The 17813-nt window shown below is 42.6% G+C and overlaps 1 protein-coding gene across 1 annotated transcript in view; it reads left to right on the forward strand.

The window, feature by feature from the left end:
- Positions 1–919: 919 nt before the first annotated feature.
- The window catches only part of GRIN2A (glutamate ionotropic receptor NMDA type subunit 2A), a 301884-nt gene continuing 284990 nt past the window's right edge, over positions 920–17813 (forward strand). Inside the window, exons 1-3 of the mRNA XM_084640882.1 lie at positions 920–1075; positions 1895–2087; positions 3785–4207. Of these exons, the coding sequence (XP_084497008.1) occupies positions 3803–4207 (405 nt within the window). The 5' untranslated portion in view covers positions 920–1075; positions 1895–2087; positions 3785–3802. The remainder of the gene's footprint in view (positions 1076–1894; positions 2088–3784; positions 4208–17813) is intronic.

Genomic DNA, 17813 nt, shown 5'->3' on the forward strand with positions numbered 1-17813 from the left:
CTACTGCTCCATCTTCTCTGGGAGGAGTGTCTCAAGCTTTCAGCGCTGGCTTAATCCTGCGAGCTGCTCCTTCTAATTCCCTTGTGCTCCAGTGTCTCTGAATGACCCCCCCAGTGTGGGTCAGGACTGGAGGGATGATAGAGCAGGGCAGAGATTCCGAACTGGGCTGCTATCCCCTGCCACTCGTGCTGTGGTGTTGTGGGAGTTCTCAGGGCTGCTGTTGCTCATGGCATTGCTGTTTTTACTTCCCTGGCGGGAGGGCTGCCCTGATTTGGTCCAGGTCCGGTGGTTGGGGGTAGAGGGTGGGGAGAGTGTGAAGGGAGGTAGAGAGTACCTTTTCAAGTGAAAGAAACCACTTAGATAAATTTGTAAATGGTAAATATTTGTCTGCATTTTATTTACCAAATTCAGGTACTGGTGGGTGTAATTTCTTCTTCCAAACACCCTCCCCATCCCCTAGAGTTTTTGAATGGAGGGGGGTTGCAGAGAAAGGCCCCTGTCTGGGATTGCTGGAAAGCTTTGCTGCTTGCAGCCTGTGTTACCACAGAATCAGTGCATGCAGCTCTGAACCTGACTGCAGCTCCCTGCCTTCCCTCATGTGCAGGACAGTGCAACACGCTCTCCCGGAAGGAGGAGAGGGGGAGAGAGAGAGAACCTGCTTTGTAGAATGCACTGTAATTCTCTACCACACTGTAAGGATGCAATGCTGACAATCTGCTCAGTTTTCAAGAAGCTGGGAGGAATTCTGAGGCTGGCGTCCAGTAGAATTGCTGCAGCAACACATACAATTGCCCTTTTCCTTTCTTTCTTTTTTTTTTTTTAAAGAGATTATGCTGAACGTTTTTTGCCAAGGGTAAAAAGCAAATCTCAGTTGCAAGTGGCTTTGCTAAAACTTGATCACGGGGGGGTTTTAAGCGTCAAAGAGCTGCTGGGTTTCTATTTACTGCAGTGGGAACAAGTTGTAGGATGAAATCCAGGGATTAAAAGGCTCATTTTCCACTTCGTTGTTTGCAAAGGAATCGACTGAAATGACTTGGAGGATCTTCCGCTTGGAACTATGTGGCGGGAGAATGCAGTAAGTAGTCCCCTTTCTGGCTTGTTAGTAGTTGCGAATGGGATCCTGGCTAGGGAATGACACACATGTAAAATGTTGCGGTCTCTCTCCGTCTTTAAAGCCTCGGTTTTACTGGGTAGTCTACACTTATGAAGCTTATCGTCGGTGCTGCTTTTTTATTTGCCAAACATGCCACCGGCCTAAATTTAGCTACGGATACTGTAAGAAGTATCTTTATTGTTTTCCCCAGAAATGTTGAATACCAAATCAGAGCCAACGGAGCTTTTCCTGGGGGAATTTGCTATTCTGTATCTCGTTGGTGGGTGATGGTGATTTGAGAAGCAGCCTGCTCCTTAGCAAGATAAAAAAAGAACTGTTTCCCGTATTGATTCAGCTGTTCCCTCCGCCCCTATTATGCTTGTTTTGAACCTGTCAAGAAAACTCCCGTCCTTGATCTTGTGAATTAGTTTAGCATCCAGCTATTCCTTCCAGGTTGGGTGGCTCGCCCCCTTGCAGCTCAAAGCCGGTGGAGGCAATAGACGGTTACTAGCACAAAATATTTTCCCAACCTGTATGGGTGGGAGGACTTCCAGGGAAGACTGGCTGCCCTGTCACTTCTCTGGGGGGGGGGGGGGTGTTCTCGCATCTATTTTTACATAAAGGGCGGCGGGGGGGGGGGAGCGCAGACAACAACTTTCTCAGCCTGTCACTTTGTTCACTGTGCTTGTTTCATGTGCTCATCAGAGTCGGGAAGACGTTTCCATCGCACTTGCGGTCTGACTAATGTTCTGCATCTGTCTCTTCTCCCCCACCCCCTCGCCCTTAACTCTTCCCCTTCAGCCCGCTTTCGCATCTCTTCCTGCTTGGGTAGCTGCCTCCCTTGGGTGCGATGCGGAAAGCAAGCTGCAGCGAGCCTCCTGTGTTTGGTCCGAGGGATGGAAGCAACCCCGGCCTCTTGGCGTTGAGGGTTACAAGGAAATGCCAAACTTCGCCGCGTGCCAAATAGCAGCGACTACGTTTTCTGGCATCCTCGGTAGGTTGCAAAGTTTGTGTCCCGGCAGTGCGCCGTGCGGCCAGCAAGCGGCGCTACTGCCCTGGGCTTGGAATGGAAAGGGGGGATTCTAGCGCGGCGGTCGTACGCACGAGGATGTACTTTGCAGGATTTCACATCCCACGGGGGGCGCCGGGGGGCGGGAGGGCGTGTGCCTACAGCTGTAATTGGTGCAATTAATGCTTTCCAGTGCAGTCTCGTTTATTAAGGAAACCATGATTCCAAGGATAGGGGAGAGCAGCTTCTGCCCCGAGTCTGCGAGAAAGATGCAGCAGCTTCACAGCTGCAGGGGTTTGGGTTAATTTATTTCTAAACCTTTCTTCGCTGTCTCTGCTGCTGCAGTGATCAGAACCTGGCATGCAATATAATAGCTTGGGAAACACAGTGCAGCTGAGCTCCAGTTCAGTGGTATCAGAAATTCCCACCCCTACGCGGAGGGAAAACTACAGAGGGACTCCTGGTCTTGTTCAGCAGCAGCTGATGCTGATGGATACTGATGGACGATGGGGACATTATGGTTAGTGGGATGAAAAGAAAAGGAGTACTTGTGGCACTTTAGAGACTAACCAATTTATGTGAGCATAAGCTTTCATGAGCTACAGCTCACTTCATCGGCTCACCAAAGCTTATGCTCACATAAATTGGTTAGTCTCTAAGGTGCCACAAGTACTCCTTTTCTTTTTGCAAATACAGACTCACACGGCTGTTACTCTGAAACCAGGGGTGAAAAGGGAGATCAGGAAAAGGCAGCCCTCTGATTGGACAGCCTGGCTAATATGTTCTGCATGACGCTTCCCAGCAGGCCTGGCTTTGTGTATAGCAGAGGGACTCCCCTCCCAAGGCCAGAAAAGGGGGCTGGAAATCCCTTGGGATATGGGGGCAAAAGGAGACATTGCGCTTGGCTGTCTCAAATCACCCTCTCTGTCCATGGCTCATCTCCCTCTCCCTGTTCAGTCCCCTAAAGAACCACTGGGAGGCCAGAGCAAACCAATGCACTGATTCTCATTTATTGAACATGCTGTCCCCCAACACCAGTGACAACTTTGTCTCTGAGATCCCCAGTTCAGAGATGCAAAAGTTAATGTAGAATAAGGGAAGGAGAGAGAGAGAGAAATAGGTTAGAATAATGTGTGTCTGAATCTGTTCCAGACATGCTGTAGTTATACATGAGCAGCAGCCATCTGAGAGATTGAAAAATAAAATTACATTTCTGGAGTCCTGCAAGATGGGTGGGGTGCAGGGGTGGGGGGTTCTAGTGCCTTCCTGGGCTAATTGTATGGGGAAAGTGCATCTCCCTTTTAGGCTGTCACCAGATTTCAAAATACAAGTGCCTGGTTTAAATATATATATATATATATATATATATATATATATATATTCCCCCATGCTAATTGGTTCAGTCATTTAATTTTAACTAGATCAGAAACGTTAAATGGTGCCTTTCCCCAGAACTTGCATGGCATTTTTTCTAGTTTGCTGTAGACAATTCATAACACTGTCACTGGGGAGCTAATTTCATGGGATAGTTAAAATGATGTCAGAATAAGGCTAAGGTGAAGAGCCATTGGAGGAAGCTAATAAGGATGCATTCTATGCAGATATTTTGCATCAAAAGCCTGGTGGGGGACTACATAGCATATTTTGCTCTTTTTTCTCATGCAATGTGATCACTTCTACAGGGGATAAAGCTGGCAAAGATGGGGAAAATTGGCTGTGCTCTCCTGGTACTCCAAGCTCTTCTGGCACAATTGGATCTTGTTCATGGAGCAGAGAGAAGTTATCCCATACTCAACATTGCAGTGATTCTGGGGAGGACCAAGTATATCACAGAGCGAGACATCCGAGCTCTCTGGAGCAGGGAAATGTCAGCAGACCTGGCCATTGATGTCAATGTAGTGACCCTTTTGGTGAACCAGACTGACCCTAAAAGCATTATAACGCATGTTTGTGACTTGATGTCAGGCACCAAGATCCATGGGGTAATTTTTGGAGACGATACTGATCAGGAGGCGATAGCTCAGATTTTGGATTTTATTTCATCTCAGACTTTTATTCCAATTCTGGGAATTCATGGCGGCTCCTCCATGATCATGGCAGATAAGGTAGGAATTTTTTTTTAAATTACTTAAAGCTTTTGTTGCACCAGTGTAACTTCATCGTGCATACTAACTTCAGTACACGTGCACTGCACGCAGCTCAAAGGAGGATGCCTCTAACAGCCTATATTCTGATCTTTAAAAGCAAAATTATCATGCAGTTTCCTACTGAATTACCACCCAATGTCCTGACAGATTTTTGGGGGGTCAGGTCTGGAATTTCTTTGTTTACATAAAGATGTTCTTACTGACAGAATTCAGCTTGGTGGGAACTAAACTGATTAACCTAGGAATGTTACTTACAGTTGATGACCCCGAAGATAGATGGTTTATTTAACCGAATTATGACAATAAAATATTTTGTCCTGTTTTACATCTTGAAGGAAAGGTATAATGTTATCGGCAGACACTAGAAACAAGTGCCACACTGGGAAAGATCACATGTAATGCACTTGAATGGATTTGATGAGGCTAGTGCTAGTAGAGGACTTAGAGGATTTTGATAAGTGTACAGCTATTCAGGTTAGATTTGATGTTCCCCCCATTAATAGCTTAATGTGGGTGACATCGGTCTGATATAAAGAACCACCCTTTGATTTTTACTTAGTTACAGCAATTCAGTGAGAACCTGTGTTACAGTTAATTAGACTCCCATGTGGTAAACATGAGGTTATGGTGTGCAGGTGGCTTTGTCTGTGAACTCTTAAGATAATGCAAACAGATTTTTTTTTTTAGGAAAATATTTTTTCCATATAACCCATCCTAAGATTATGAAATAATAGAACAGTGACTAATACATCGAGCGCACACTCCTTACTCAAGGTGGCAGAAGCATAGCAAACTCCTACTCAACAGGACACAATCTTGCCTGGTGTTCAGTGCTCAAACTCCTGAGAGTTGAGTGTTCTCAGTATCTTGAAGGATCAAGCCCTCTACCAGGACCAGTTTCACTGTTAGCATTTGTTGGCTGAATGATGGGGTAAGAAACAACTGGCTGATGGTGAAGCGCCCTTATCCCAGCTTGGCTGTCACTTAAGTAAAGAGATGAGGATTATTCAACATAACATTTGCGGAGTAGAAAGTCATTTATTAGCTTTTCAGGAAATTTTTTCAGCACATCATATTCTAAAACCATTATCAAGGGCAAAATATTACAAAGAAATGAGGCATGATTACAATTCAGCTTTTCTGTAGCAATAAAACCAGGGAGGCGGGGGGACTGTCACATATTGGGTAGTAATTCACACAGATTCAGAGAAATATTGACAATAATTATTTAAAGTGGCCCAGATATATTTTTAAAAGTGAAGAACAGAAGAGATGGGATTATTTATTGTCTTTGAAGAAGGAATCAGGAATCATTCCTGACTTAGAAACAGTGGCATTTCACTCCTTTTTTATTAACTGGTGGGACTAAAGATGTTCTTTCAATCTCAGTATTCTGAGTGACCTTTATCATTACAACTGACACTGTCATATAATGGTTCAGTTAATAAATGTTTGAATTGTAGTGGAAATTCTATAGGAGGGCCTTATGTCCACATGAATAACCACAGAGTTCATTATGATTGATGTTACTACTTTGAATACTAAAGGGAAATATACTGACTAGGTCATGGGGACTATTACATTGGGAGCTATTGAACTATCCTTAAGGTTATAAAATCTTTATGAAACTAATACATATAATATATAAATATATCAGCTGAAGTTGTTATATTAGTCAAAAAACTTGTAGCTGAGAATCCCACCTGCCACAAATTATAAAAAACTAGAGATGGGGATGAGAAGTTAATCTTATCCATGCCTCCAGTGACTGATTCAGAGTCACTAACTTACATACATACACCTATATGGTAATATAGAGTCAACTAGAATGTAAAATAGATACACATTAATTTAGATCACTAAAACGGAAGTATTTCAGTAGTATATTAATCCTGTAGTTAACTATTTGTATTTCTGTTTTGACATCTGTGTTTTAGTGGTTATTTCTACTTGACATTTAAAAATACTTGCTTTCAGGTGAAACTTAATTTTCAAGATCTCCGCTTGGGAGCAAAATAGTTCTGTGCAGTTTTTTAAACAAATCGATGGAACCATCTTAAAGTAGTTAACCAGCTGAACAGAGCCTTTGGATACATATACCTATAAATTGCCTTAATCTTAGATTGGCTTTTGGCATGTACTTAGTGTAATATGTTTTAAAGCTGGGCTTTGGACATTAACAATAATAATATTTATGTGGTTTTTAAACTCTTTCTGGGACATAAATTCCTGTGTAGCACAGGTGAAATTCACAACATTGTTGAAGAAGAATGGAAGGGCTGGAAATGTGAAACCCACTTTCCAAACCAGTGCCAGGATTTGGGGCTGAAACCCAAACTACGTAATGATGACTATTCTAGTTTATGGAGCTGAATTAGCATCCAGAGTCTGGGCCCTTTTGTCCTGTGATATTGGAGGTCACTGAGTATGCATAAATGACAGTTTCCGTGTCCCATCTCCTACCCCACTACTGCTCTCTGCACTAGCCTAGGGTGAGTCAGCGTAGAAACCCTTTCTATAGTGCACTGGGTATCGCAATGTGGCTGTTCAGTTCCTGGACCCTGTCTGTGTGACCCTAATGCAAGACTTCAGTGCTGCAGAGACCTTACACTAGTCTTCTAATGCTGTTGGTGACTTTCACTTGCAGATGTGCATATATTCTTAATTCTCACGTATTTCAGCCAAGTGATTCAGTAAACTATAAAGGCACAAAAGGAGCCCATTAACTCAGTGATTTCTATATTAAGTATGTTGATGCACTTAAGCATCTTGTAAATAATAAATTGGACATTAGACCTCTGAAAAGCATAACCTTTTGTTGTTTTGGTAACAATTCTGCAACCCCTAAGACTTCAATGGGACGGCTTGCATAAGTAAGGCTTACTTGCATGAGTAAGGATTGCAGGATTGTGTCATACTTTATATTGGCAATACCTCCTAAATATGTTCATTCAAATATATATGAAGCTCAGACTCACTCCTTTAACTTTCCCACTAGGTTTTGTCTCAGCTGGCCTGTGTAACATTACAGGCTGATCTGTGATTTTTTTTTGCTGTAGTAAGTCTTGTTTGGTTGTCACAGTAGCAGTGTCTATTATATGTACCATATTTACAATCGCATGGCCATATTGAGTTTAGTTTTGCAAAAGAATAAGCTTTCTGTACTAGTTTCTTGGACAGTTTTTAAAAAAAACCCTGTAAATTATAAGAGCATTAATTAGCAGGTGTTCCCAGTAAACTGTTTGTTTTGTATTGTTATACCTTTAAACTCAACACAGACTTTTCTAGTCCTGCTGCCCATTAGAAACTTTTAATAATAGACATACAAATTTTCTAAGAGGCATTTCCTGAATTGGAATTACTGACAGTCCTAAAGATATGTGGCACATTCCAGAGGGACTATCATTAGGAAGTGGTACTTTTTGAAACAACTCTGGGAGTGTTGATCTAAGGAGATTACCCCCCCACCCCCAAAAAAAGAAAATTAAGCATTAATGTGTAATTATTGGTAGACTTTTTGAAAGCACTTTACACTGATAAATTACATTAATATAAAATAAACTTATTTTTCTCTAGTTCTGTGAAGTCTGTTGTGCATTAGAACACCTAAAACCAGCTTGATATTCCTTTTTAAATGAACATTCCCAGTGTATTACTATGTGAGGAGTTGTAAGTATTAATATAAAGTGAATTTATAAATATTTTCCATTACTTTGTTGAGGTTTTCTTTAGGTGTTCCAATGGATTATTTGTCCTTGTATTTGCAAACTATATTATTTTAACACTTCTATTGTCCATCACCATTATTTTATGATGTATATATTGTCTGTGTTCTTTTTCTCAGTGAGATAAAAGCCAATATTTTGTGCAGCATTATACAAAACATGGAATCACAGGCAGAAAGATACTTTCATGTTTGAATTAAAAATTAAAAGTCCATTAAAAATCAATGGGAATAACCATGTGCTAAGGACTATTTGCGTGTTTGGGCTCATAGTCTGAAGTATTTTCTTTATTTCCCTATGCAGCATATTAGCATTACATTGTTCTAATTATGCTGTAAACTCCACATCTGATTGAAGTGAGTAGTGAGATCACAAAATTTCTGCTGCTGTTTGGGTGGAGACAGCGCTCTGTAAGATTGAGTTAACTAGGACACAGCATATAGTTTATATTATTCTTGCTATATCTTTGCAATAAAAAATTAGACTTTTAAAAAGCCAAAGCTTAGTATCTGTGGGACACTGTATGAGTTAGCAGAATGAGGACGATTCATGGGATGTGCATCTTACTCTTATGTCTAATTAGAGAGACAAGGTGGGTGAGCTAATATCTTTTACTGAACAAATTTCTGTTTGGTGAAAGAGACAAGCTTTTAAGCTACATGGAACTCTTCTTCAGCTCTGCTGCAGTCTGCTGCAGTTTCCACGATATGCATCTGATGAAGTGAGCTGTAGCTCACGAAAGCTTATGCTCTAATAAATTGGTTAGTCTCTAAGGTGCCACAAGTACTCCTTTTCTTTTTGCGAATACAGACTAACACGGCTGTTACTCTGAATTCTTCAGGTCTGTGTAAGCTCAAAAGCTTGCCTCTCTCATAATAGAAATTGGTCCAGTAAAAGCTATTACCTCACCCACCTTGTCTCTGTAATATTTTGGCGCCAACACGGCTACAATAACACTGCATACATATCTCCTGTCTAATGTTAAGTTGGGTTTTTTCTAGGATTTGGCTGCTTATTTCCAAGGAAGGTAAAATTTTCCTCATGAAGATTTTTCTCAGCAGGAGCTGACTAGCAATCAAGCTGGGTTGGGGTGGAGGAAGGGAATGTTAACTTTTCCCAATGTAGGGGGTGCGAAGGATTGGCAAGCAAAAGAGCAGCAGTGCAAGCTGACACATGCTGCCTGGCTAACATGCGGGAGTTGAAGGAGGACAAAATTGGCTTCATTTTCTTGAATGGAGGGGAGGATCAGCTTCCAGAAGTTTGGGAATTGCAGTCTATGTGATCTCATGCTCCTCAGTAAGGATTATTTACATTCAGTATCACTTTTGAACGTTTGCTTGATTTTGGTGTCGATGTGGTTAGGACTATATTCATATGGTCTTAGATTTACCTGGTCTATGTTTGAGGCTACTACATTAGAGCCTAAGGATCATGATCCTGCAAGCTGTACTCATTTATGTGAATGGGGAATTATGCCTATCTTTCAGTGTAAGAACAATGTAATTTCTCTCTTATAATGCCATTTACATTTACTTCAACCTGCCCTTTCTTACTGTGTGTTAAAATAGAAATTGGTAAGTGCATCTGGTGATGTGTTCAGCCAAACATTTAAACTACTAATAAACTATTTTGTAGTCACGGCTGCATATGATCCAGAAGTACAAAAGACACAACATTCACACACAAGCAATCCAAGTCATTTTAAATTTTAACTTGATGGAATCCAGACTGCAAAATTAGAACACCAACCCTTTGGCTTGGCATTTAATCTCCTGCCTGCAAACATTCCCAGTAACTTCTGAGAGCTCTCTTTTTAAATACTTCTTGAAGGAAACCATGTTGCTTTTATATTTAATAACCTACAAAATAGTAATAGGACTTCTATAGAGTACTTTTAGCAATTACTTCATATAGGCAGAACGCTCACTCTTAGAAACTTGCACAGTGCGCTGAACAGAAGGGAGATCCATATTGTATTTGTCAAACATGTTTTCGGTTTGCACTATTTCTAATTCATTAACTGCACTTGAGAACGTTTACTTTAATTTGAACGGACAGTTTAAAAGTTTTTTATTTTTGCTACCCAGCTGACCAAACTTAATGAACAAGCAGCCTCATTTTATGAATTTCCTGGTTTTGTTTTCTGATACAATTGTAATACAGGTGATGGCTTTGGACTGGCTTGAGGGGAGACCTGGGAATGGCTGTTTTGGTAGAGGTGCCCAGTAGGCTATCTTGAAGAAAATGGGAACCTTTGAGGGCCACATCTATTCCTATTCCTATGTTGCAACTCTAGGAGTTAAAATCTGTGACCATCTGGGCCCAGCTTTGTGCTGCCTTTTCCTGAAGCTACCAAGGAATGTGGATTTTATCTGAAGGAGCCCAGCCTACTCAATTTGGGTTGTTTCCAAACCATCTGTCACACTATTGTTTTTATAAATCCTTGGGATGTTTTCTTGATACTTACTACTTTTTTTTTTTTTTTTAAGAGGAACATCATCACTGTCTTTTTCAATTAGATGTAATGTTGGTAGAGGAGGAAAATCTGTGCTTAAGATTTTGAGGTGCAGAAATTTACAGTCAGTTTGTAAAAATTAAAATACTTGGTGTTAGGGGGCTTATTCCTTCACCCACTTACTTCCCTGGTCCTTCTCGCATGAACAAAAAGCAACAATACCCAAAGTCCAAAGGTGCAAACAATTCGATGTTTATTGGGGTGAACTTCCAGCAAGCATGATTCCAGTTTCCTTCCTTAGTGTCCCCCTTCCCAGCTCTGACACCACAGAGCCTTACACCTGTGTCCCTGTTCCCATTCCTGCCCTTTGCCAAACATGATTCCAATTTCCTTACTCCCGTTCCCATTTCCCCCTTTAGCAAAACATGATTCCAATTTCCTTACCCCTGTTCCCATCTCCCCCACCCACACACTCACCCCCTCACTTCCTGATTGTCTGCAGACTATATAGTAAAACTTGAGTTCTGCTTAGCTATACCTTAACCAATCATTTTCCTGAAATTTAACTAACCAATCCTAACATATTGTAACATGATTATGTAACCAATTATATACCACCACCTTAATTAGTTTACACCCAGCAAAATTAATTATACAGCAGAGAGAAACAATCACAGAACCAGACAGAGATTATACAGACAAACAATAGCAAAGTGGGAACTATAATGACAAAACAATACAGAAGTGAGGATTTCACATCCCAGCTATTGATAAGTGAGTTCTTGCCAGACAGGATGTTATCAAACTAAATTTCCTTTTACATTTTCTAGGCACTTCCCTTTCTCTGGAGGTGATAGGCACTATCAGGACAGGATTGTATTCCTAACAGCCCAATAGCACCTTATTTCAATGTGACTAGTTTGGAATGTGAGGATGTGACCGTTCACTTCCCAGCTTATGGCTGCCTCTGTTGCTTAGCCAAAGGCCTTAGCCTAAGAACAGGGCCTCAGACTGTCACAGTAAGAGAAGGCCCTTACACTGGCAGACAGTGATTTTGATTCTTTCTTTTATACCTCTATAACTAGCCAAGTGATAAGAAAAGGAGGACTTGTGGCACCTTAGAGACTAACCAATTTATTAGAGCATAAGCTTTCGTGAGCTACAGCTCACTTCCTCAGATGCATATCGTGGAAACTGCAGCAGGCTTTATATATACACAGAGAATATGAAACAATACCTATTCCCACCCCACTGTCCTGCTGGTAATAGCTTATCTAAAGTGATTTCCAGCACAAATCCAGGTTTTCTCACCCTCCACCCCCCCACACAAATTCACTCTCCTGCTGGTGATAGCCCATCCAAAGTGACAACTCTTTACACAATGTGCATGACAATCAAGCTGGGCTATTTCCTGCATAAATCCAGGTTCTCACATCCCCCCCACCCCCATACACACACAAACTCACTCTCCTGCTGGTAATAGCTCATCCAAACTGACCACTCTTCAAGTTAAAATCCAAGTTAAACCAGAACATCTGGGGGGGGGGGGGGGGGATAAGAATACACCTAAATTCTTAGAGTACAGGCCTTTACCGACAGGCCTGAATATCTATATCCTAACACTTGGATTCTGGTTATTCTGTTGCAGAGCTCAAATTACACAAACCTCATACCATTTTTCAAATGGGAGTGAGAGCCATTCTAAATCTAATGTCCTCAGATATGTGATATTTCTTATCGTATCATTGGGGCTTCCCACCAATTTCAGTGAGACAGATGCTTTGTTCTTCTCCCTTGTGTACATTTACACCTGTGCTAGCATGCGGCTTCTCCTGTCTAGCAATATGTGGGACGTGGGGTCGTGGGCAGGGTAGAGAGGGAAAGATTCAAGGGAATGGAGTGGGAAGTGAGGTAAAAGGGGTAGAGAAAATATAGGGTAAAATAAGAATAAATAAGAGCAAAGCTACTCTTCTCCAGATACACATTATTGCTGCTGGACATTATGTAGCTAATTTGTCTGGGGCTTTTAGCCTTAACCCTGGCCCTGGTTCCTTAACCCTGGCCGCAACTTTCCTCTCTCTCTCTCACATGTACGTGACAAGGGTCAAAGTGGGTAAACAGAAGAAGCTTGGGTACCCATTGAGAATAGGAGTTCTGTGGCAGAGCAGAAAAGACAGACTTGGAGGAGAATCTATCCCTGCATAAGTCACTGGATGGACAACTAAGGATGGGAGGACTAGCTAGGTGGGATGAGATGGACTCTGCGTAAAACCGCGTACTTGACCAGCCTAACCACGTATTTGAAACAAGTAATAAAAGCAAAATGTCTCCTTCCGAGGCCCTGACTGTCATATTTGTCTGAATAGTGAGTGAATCTTCCAACTTCCCACAGATTGAAGCAGCTATTCATAAAAATATAATTAACTACTAAAACCAAAACAATATTCTGGTGGTATTCAGCATATCCCAGATCATAAACTGGTCCTAAATCTCCTTTCTGTTCATGAGTACTTGGCAATTAAACATTATTACATTTGGTGACAAATTCAGGGAGAGTACAGCTTTTAACAAAACTCACATCTGGAAAATGACAAATTAAAAAGAAAACCCACTGAGCTATAGTGTACAGAAAGGTATAGTTCTAGGGAGAGTCTTTCTTGCTGTCACTCCATGGTTGCTGGGAGGCAGTGGGGGAGCAAAAATGTATTGGAGGGTCATGGAGAGAGCTAGCTAAAAGATGTTAATGTGCATGTTTTGAAAGATTTTTGTTATTTTAAATTTTTCACAAATTTATTTCATTTGTTGTTACAGAAATTAGTTGGTTTTGTCATATCTCTACTTGTCAATCTGTCTTTTCCTTTTCCTTTTCTTTTCACCACTGAAAAAGAGAAGGGAAAATGAAGGCAGAAAATGGATTTTTTTTCTTTTTTCAAAGGAGCCTAAGGAAGTGGTTTGCTCTACTCCTACTGAAATTATATGGGAGCTAACAGCCCTAACCTAAGCTCCCAGGCTGATCTTTTGGAAGTGTTGTGCAGATTTCCTTTGAGAATGAGGACTGATAGGACAAATATAGAGTGATCACTTTGTGTAACTTGTTCGCCCACAGGTGATAGGGTGTTTTTGTCTTTTATCATTTTCCATCCTGAAGGAAGTCTTTCCTGAATCCCCACTTCTGGCCTTCATACAACTCCCCCAGCCTCTCCAAGCTCATCAGAAGAAAGCTACCCCCCAGCTGAGGACACATCAACTCAAAGCAGGACCAGACTGCGCCAGAACAGCAGATGCAGTGGATATGTCTGCAGGTTTTGTGATGATCAACACCCACCACAACACACCTTTCAAGATCCATAGATCCTACACATGCCTATCATAACATGAGGTGTACCTCATCCTGTGCACTAAATATAGGGTTGCCAACTTTCTAATTGAACAAAACTGACCACCCTAGCCCTGCCCCTTCCCCGAAGCTCCGCTCTCTTCCCCTCCCCTTCCATGAGGCCCCTCCCCCAGCTTTCTACATTTCCCTTCCCTCAGTGGCTTGCTCTCCCCCACCCTCACTCACTTTCACTGGGCTGGGGCAGGGGGTTGGGATGTTGGAGGGGGTGAGGGCTCTAACTGGCTCTGGGGTGCGGCCAGAAATGAGGGTGCAGGAGGGGGCTCTGGGCTGGGGCAGGGAATTGGGATGTGGGAGCAGGAGAGGGCTCCAGATGGGGCTGCTGGTTCTGGGGTGGGGTTGGAGATGAGGGGTTTGGAATGCAGGAGGGGGCTGTGGGTTGAGGCAGGGGATTGGGGTGCAGGAGGGGGTATGAGCTCTGCGGTGGGGCAGGGGATGAGGAATTTGGGGTTCAGGAGGGGGCTCCAGGTCCGGAGGAGGGCTCAGGGCTGAGGCAGGGGGCTGGGACTTGGGGTTGGGACATTGGCTTATCTTGGGCGGCTCCCAGTCAGTGGTGCAGCAGGGCTAAGGCAGGCTCCCTACCTGTCCTGGTACCTGTCCTGGTACCCTGGAAGTGGCCAGCAGGTCCAACTCCTAGGCATGGGGGCCAGGAGGCTCTGTGCACTGCTCTCACCTGTGGTTCCCGGCCAGTGGGAGTGCAGACCCGGTATTCAGGGTGGAGGCAGCGTGCGGAGCCCTGTGCCCCTGCCGCCCACTTCCGGGGTGCAGCGCAGTACCACTAGCCTGCTGTAGGCCTGCAGCACTGCCGACTGGACTTCTAAGGGCCCTGTTGGTGGTGCTGACTGAAGCTGCTAGGGTCCCTTTTTGACCAGGCGGACACCTAAATAAATGCCCCAATTAGATTCATGTGGGTGAAACCAGACAATCACTGTGCTTTTGAATGAAATCAAACAAGAGAATGATAAAAGACAAAAATACTCTTTCACAAAGCGATCTCTATATGTTGCCTGATTCCTTTTAAGGTTAATGTTTGGATTGGTGGCCAATTGATTTGACTGCGATAAGGTTCTTACCCCAGAGTCAGGCTATGCAGAACTAAAACCATGAAGTTCAATATCTTGTGGGGAGCCTCATGGTGGAGGGCAAGGACACTCACACTGAGGGCAAAGTAAAGCCTTCAATATCTTTATTAGAATAATGAACAAAGCCAGAAAAGCTCCAAGCTACATCAAAAGATACAGTATTGGGGCTAGCTGTGGTTTCATTCTTTGCATAAACTCTTAGATCTGCATACTCACACCCTTCCTTGAGGACCTGGTGGTAAGTGATTCTGATGGTCCAGGTTCCTCACTGAATTGCAGGGTCAGGTGGTAGAAAGCGCGCAACAAAAGATGGAGAACTCCCTCCACATGATTGTCTTATTATAGGTCCCATGCCACTGCCCAACCCACCGTGCGCAAATCTAGCTTTCACCCACATAATGTTGAGGTGTAGTTACCCTATAGGTTAACATATTGATATGTGTAAATGTCATCTTAGCTTATTATCATACTCCTCACCCCTTGCCCAAATGGATCTTGCGGGGTTTGCTTTCATATACCTTGTGGCAGCCACTTACTGTTAAGTTCCAACTCCTGCCATTGAGCAAGCGCCTTACTTCCTGCAAAAATCTGTGGGATAACTGTCACGCCATTTATCTATGCCAAAGGTTACAGGCCTATTAGACTTCACTATACTTATGCCAATTTACTTACTTAAGCCAAATGGTCTTCCAGGATACAAGTCTGTAGATTCTTTGTGTTACAGTTGAATATATGAAAGCAGAGTCTAATAAAGACAATAGAGTGAATATAATAAAGGCAAGCTAGCCCTGTGGACTACAGACCTATCGGTCCTCATCCTCAAAGGAAACCTTTCAACAGCACTTTCAAAAGATATGTCTGGGAGCTTAAATTCATTACTTTTCTAGACACCAAAAATTATGGACTGCAGAGAGACACTGGATTAATGTCTTATTACAGGTTTCAGAGTAACAGCCGTGTTAGTCTGTATCCGCAAAAAGAAAAGGAGTACTTGTGGCACCTTAGAGACTAACCAATTTATTTGAGCATGAGCTTTCGTGAGCTACAGCTCACTTCATCGGATGCATGCCGTGGAAACTTCAGCAGGCTTTATATACACACAGAGATCATAAAACAATACCTCCTCCCACCCCACTGTCCTGCTGGTAATAGCTTATCTAAAGTGATCATCAAGTTGGGCCATTTCCAGCACAAATCCAGGTTTTCTCACCCTCCACCCCCCCGCACACAAACTCACTCTCCTGCTGGTAATAGCCCATCCAAAGTGACAACTCTCTACACAATGTGCATGATAATCAAGGTGGGCCATTTCCAGCACAAATCCAGGTTCTCTCACCCTCTTACCCCCCTCCAAAACACACACACACACACAAACTCACTCTCCTGCTGGTAATAGCTTATCCAAAGTGACCGCTCTCACTCTCTCATCAACAGATGTTGGTCCAATATAAGTTATTACCTTGCCCATCTTGTCTCTCTAATATCCTGGAACTGACACAGGTATAGCTACACTACATACAACATTCATAATGCTTAGATATCCTTGTAAATGTAGAGCAGAGAGGATGTGTGTCTATATTACATAAGAGGGCATGTTGGGTAGAAAGTTTCTTTTCTTTTACTCTAACTTTATTGTCATTTCTAATAGGGTCCCATTTATATTGCGTCTTCTAGAGTGTTTTCTCTAACTTCTGCTTCAAGACAGTACATTTTACTTTGATTTGTTAGTATAAAGTTTTGACCAGTTGCATTACCAGTTTGTGTTGTCACATGACTAGAATTAACAGTAAGAATACTTAATTTTCACTGCATTGATTTTTGTCTAGTGGGAAGCCTATGCATGTGTAAAACCACTATGAAACCCAAAAGAGCAAGGATTTTATAGTCACCTTCCAGCTCAACACAACTTACAATACAATTAGGACAGACTGTTATAATTGGATTAAAGAGAAAATAGAATTAAGGTAGTCTATTTTAAGTGCACAACATTCCTATAATGAGTTGCTTTTAGCAGTTGCAGGAACATATAATTACCAAATAAATTACATGTTGTTTTTTGTATGACACTAATTATGTGTTCTGGGTAAACTGTGTTGGCAGAAATGTCTAAATTGCATGATGAACTGTGATGGAGCTTAGCCCCATCACCTGCAAGGTAAGGGTAAATACGTACTAATTATGCCCTGCACCTGGGAAATGGTTGATTAATTGCCTCCTGGCCAGAGGAGGTGGAGTGAGGTTGTTTAAGGAGCTCAGATCAAAGTGGAAATCCAGGAGACAGAGATGGTATAGAGAGTTCCTTCTCCCTAGGGAGGCCTGTTAGAGCGGGGCTGGCTGTGACTAGGAATCAGAGCTGAAGGAGTAGGGTTAGCTCTTGTGGTGGGGCCCTTGAGTGGAAAGGTGCATGAAGATAGACTATGAGAGGACCAGGGAAAGAGGAAGAAGCCCAGGAGGGGAGAAGGACTTTTTTTGTTGTTGTTGATCCCTGGAAGGCACTCAAACTGTTTTGTGACTTGGCCGGAGATCTGAGCCACAGAATACCCAGGAGGGCAATACAAAGAAGGGTTTGACTGGGATGGACTGTTGTGACTGAGGAAGTGGCTGCCAGAGGAAGTGTGAGAAACAACGCTGCATCTGGCTGTGAGAGGGTGCCCTAGAGATAAGGACACGTGTTTATAAGCACCTCATTGGGAAGAGAAGGGACCCTGTACATTCATCATGTGAAAACAGATGAACAATATCAGAAATGATGCAGTTTCCTTAAGGTATATTAAGCCACTGGGTCTTACGCTACCTGATGATGACTGTCAATTTGTTGGATGGCTATCTTCATCTTTAGAGGAAACAAACTAGCTTGCTATTTTTCTGTTGCCTCTTATGTCCTTGTCCCTTACTTTCTCCACTTAAC

This window comes from Lepidochelys olivacea (assembly GCF_965140295.1).
Source record: "Lepidochelys olivacea isolate rLepOli2 genome assembly, chromosome: 10".
NCBI lineage: Eukaryota > Metazoa > Chordata > Testudines > Cheloniidae > Lepidochelys > Lepidochelys olivacea.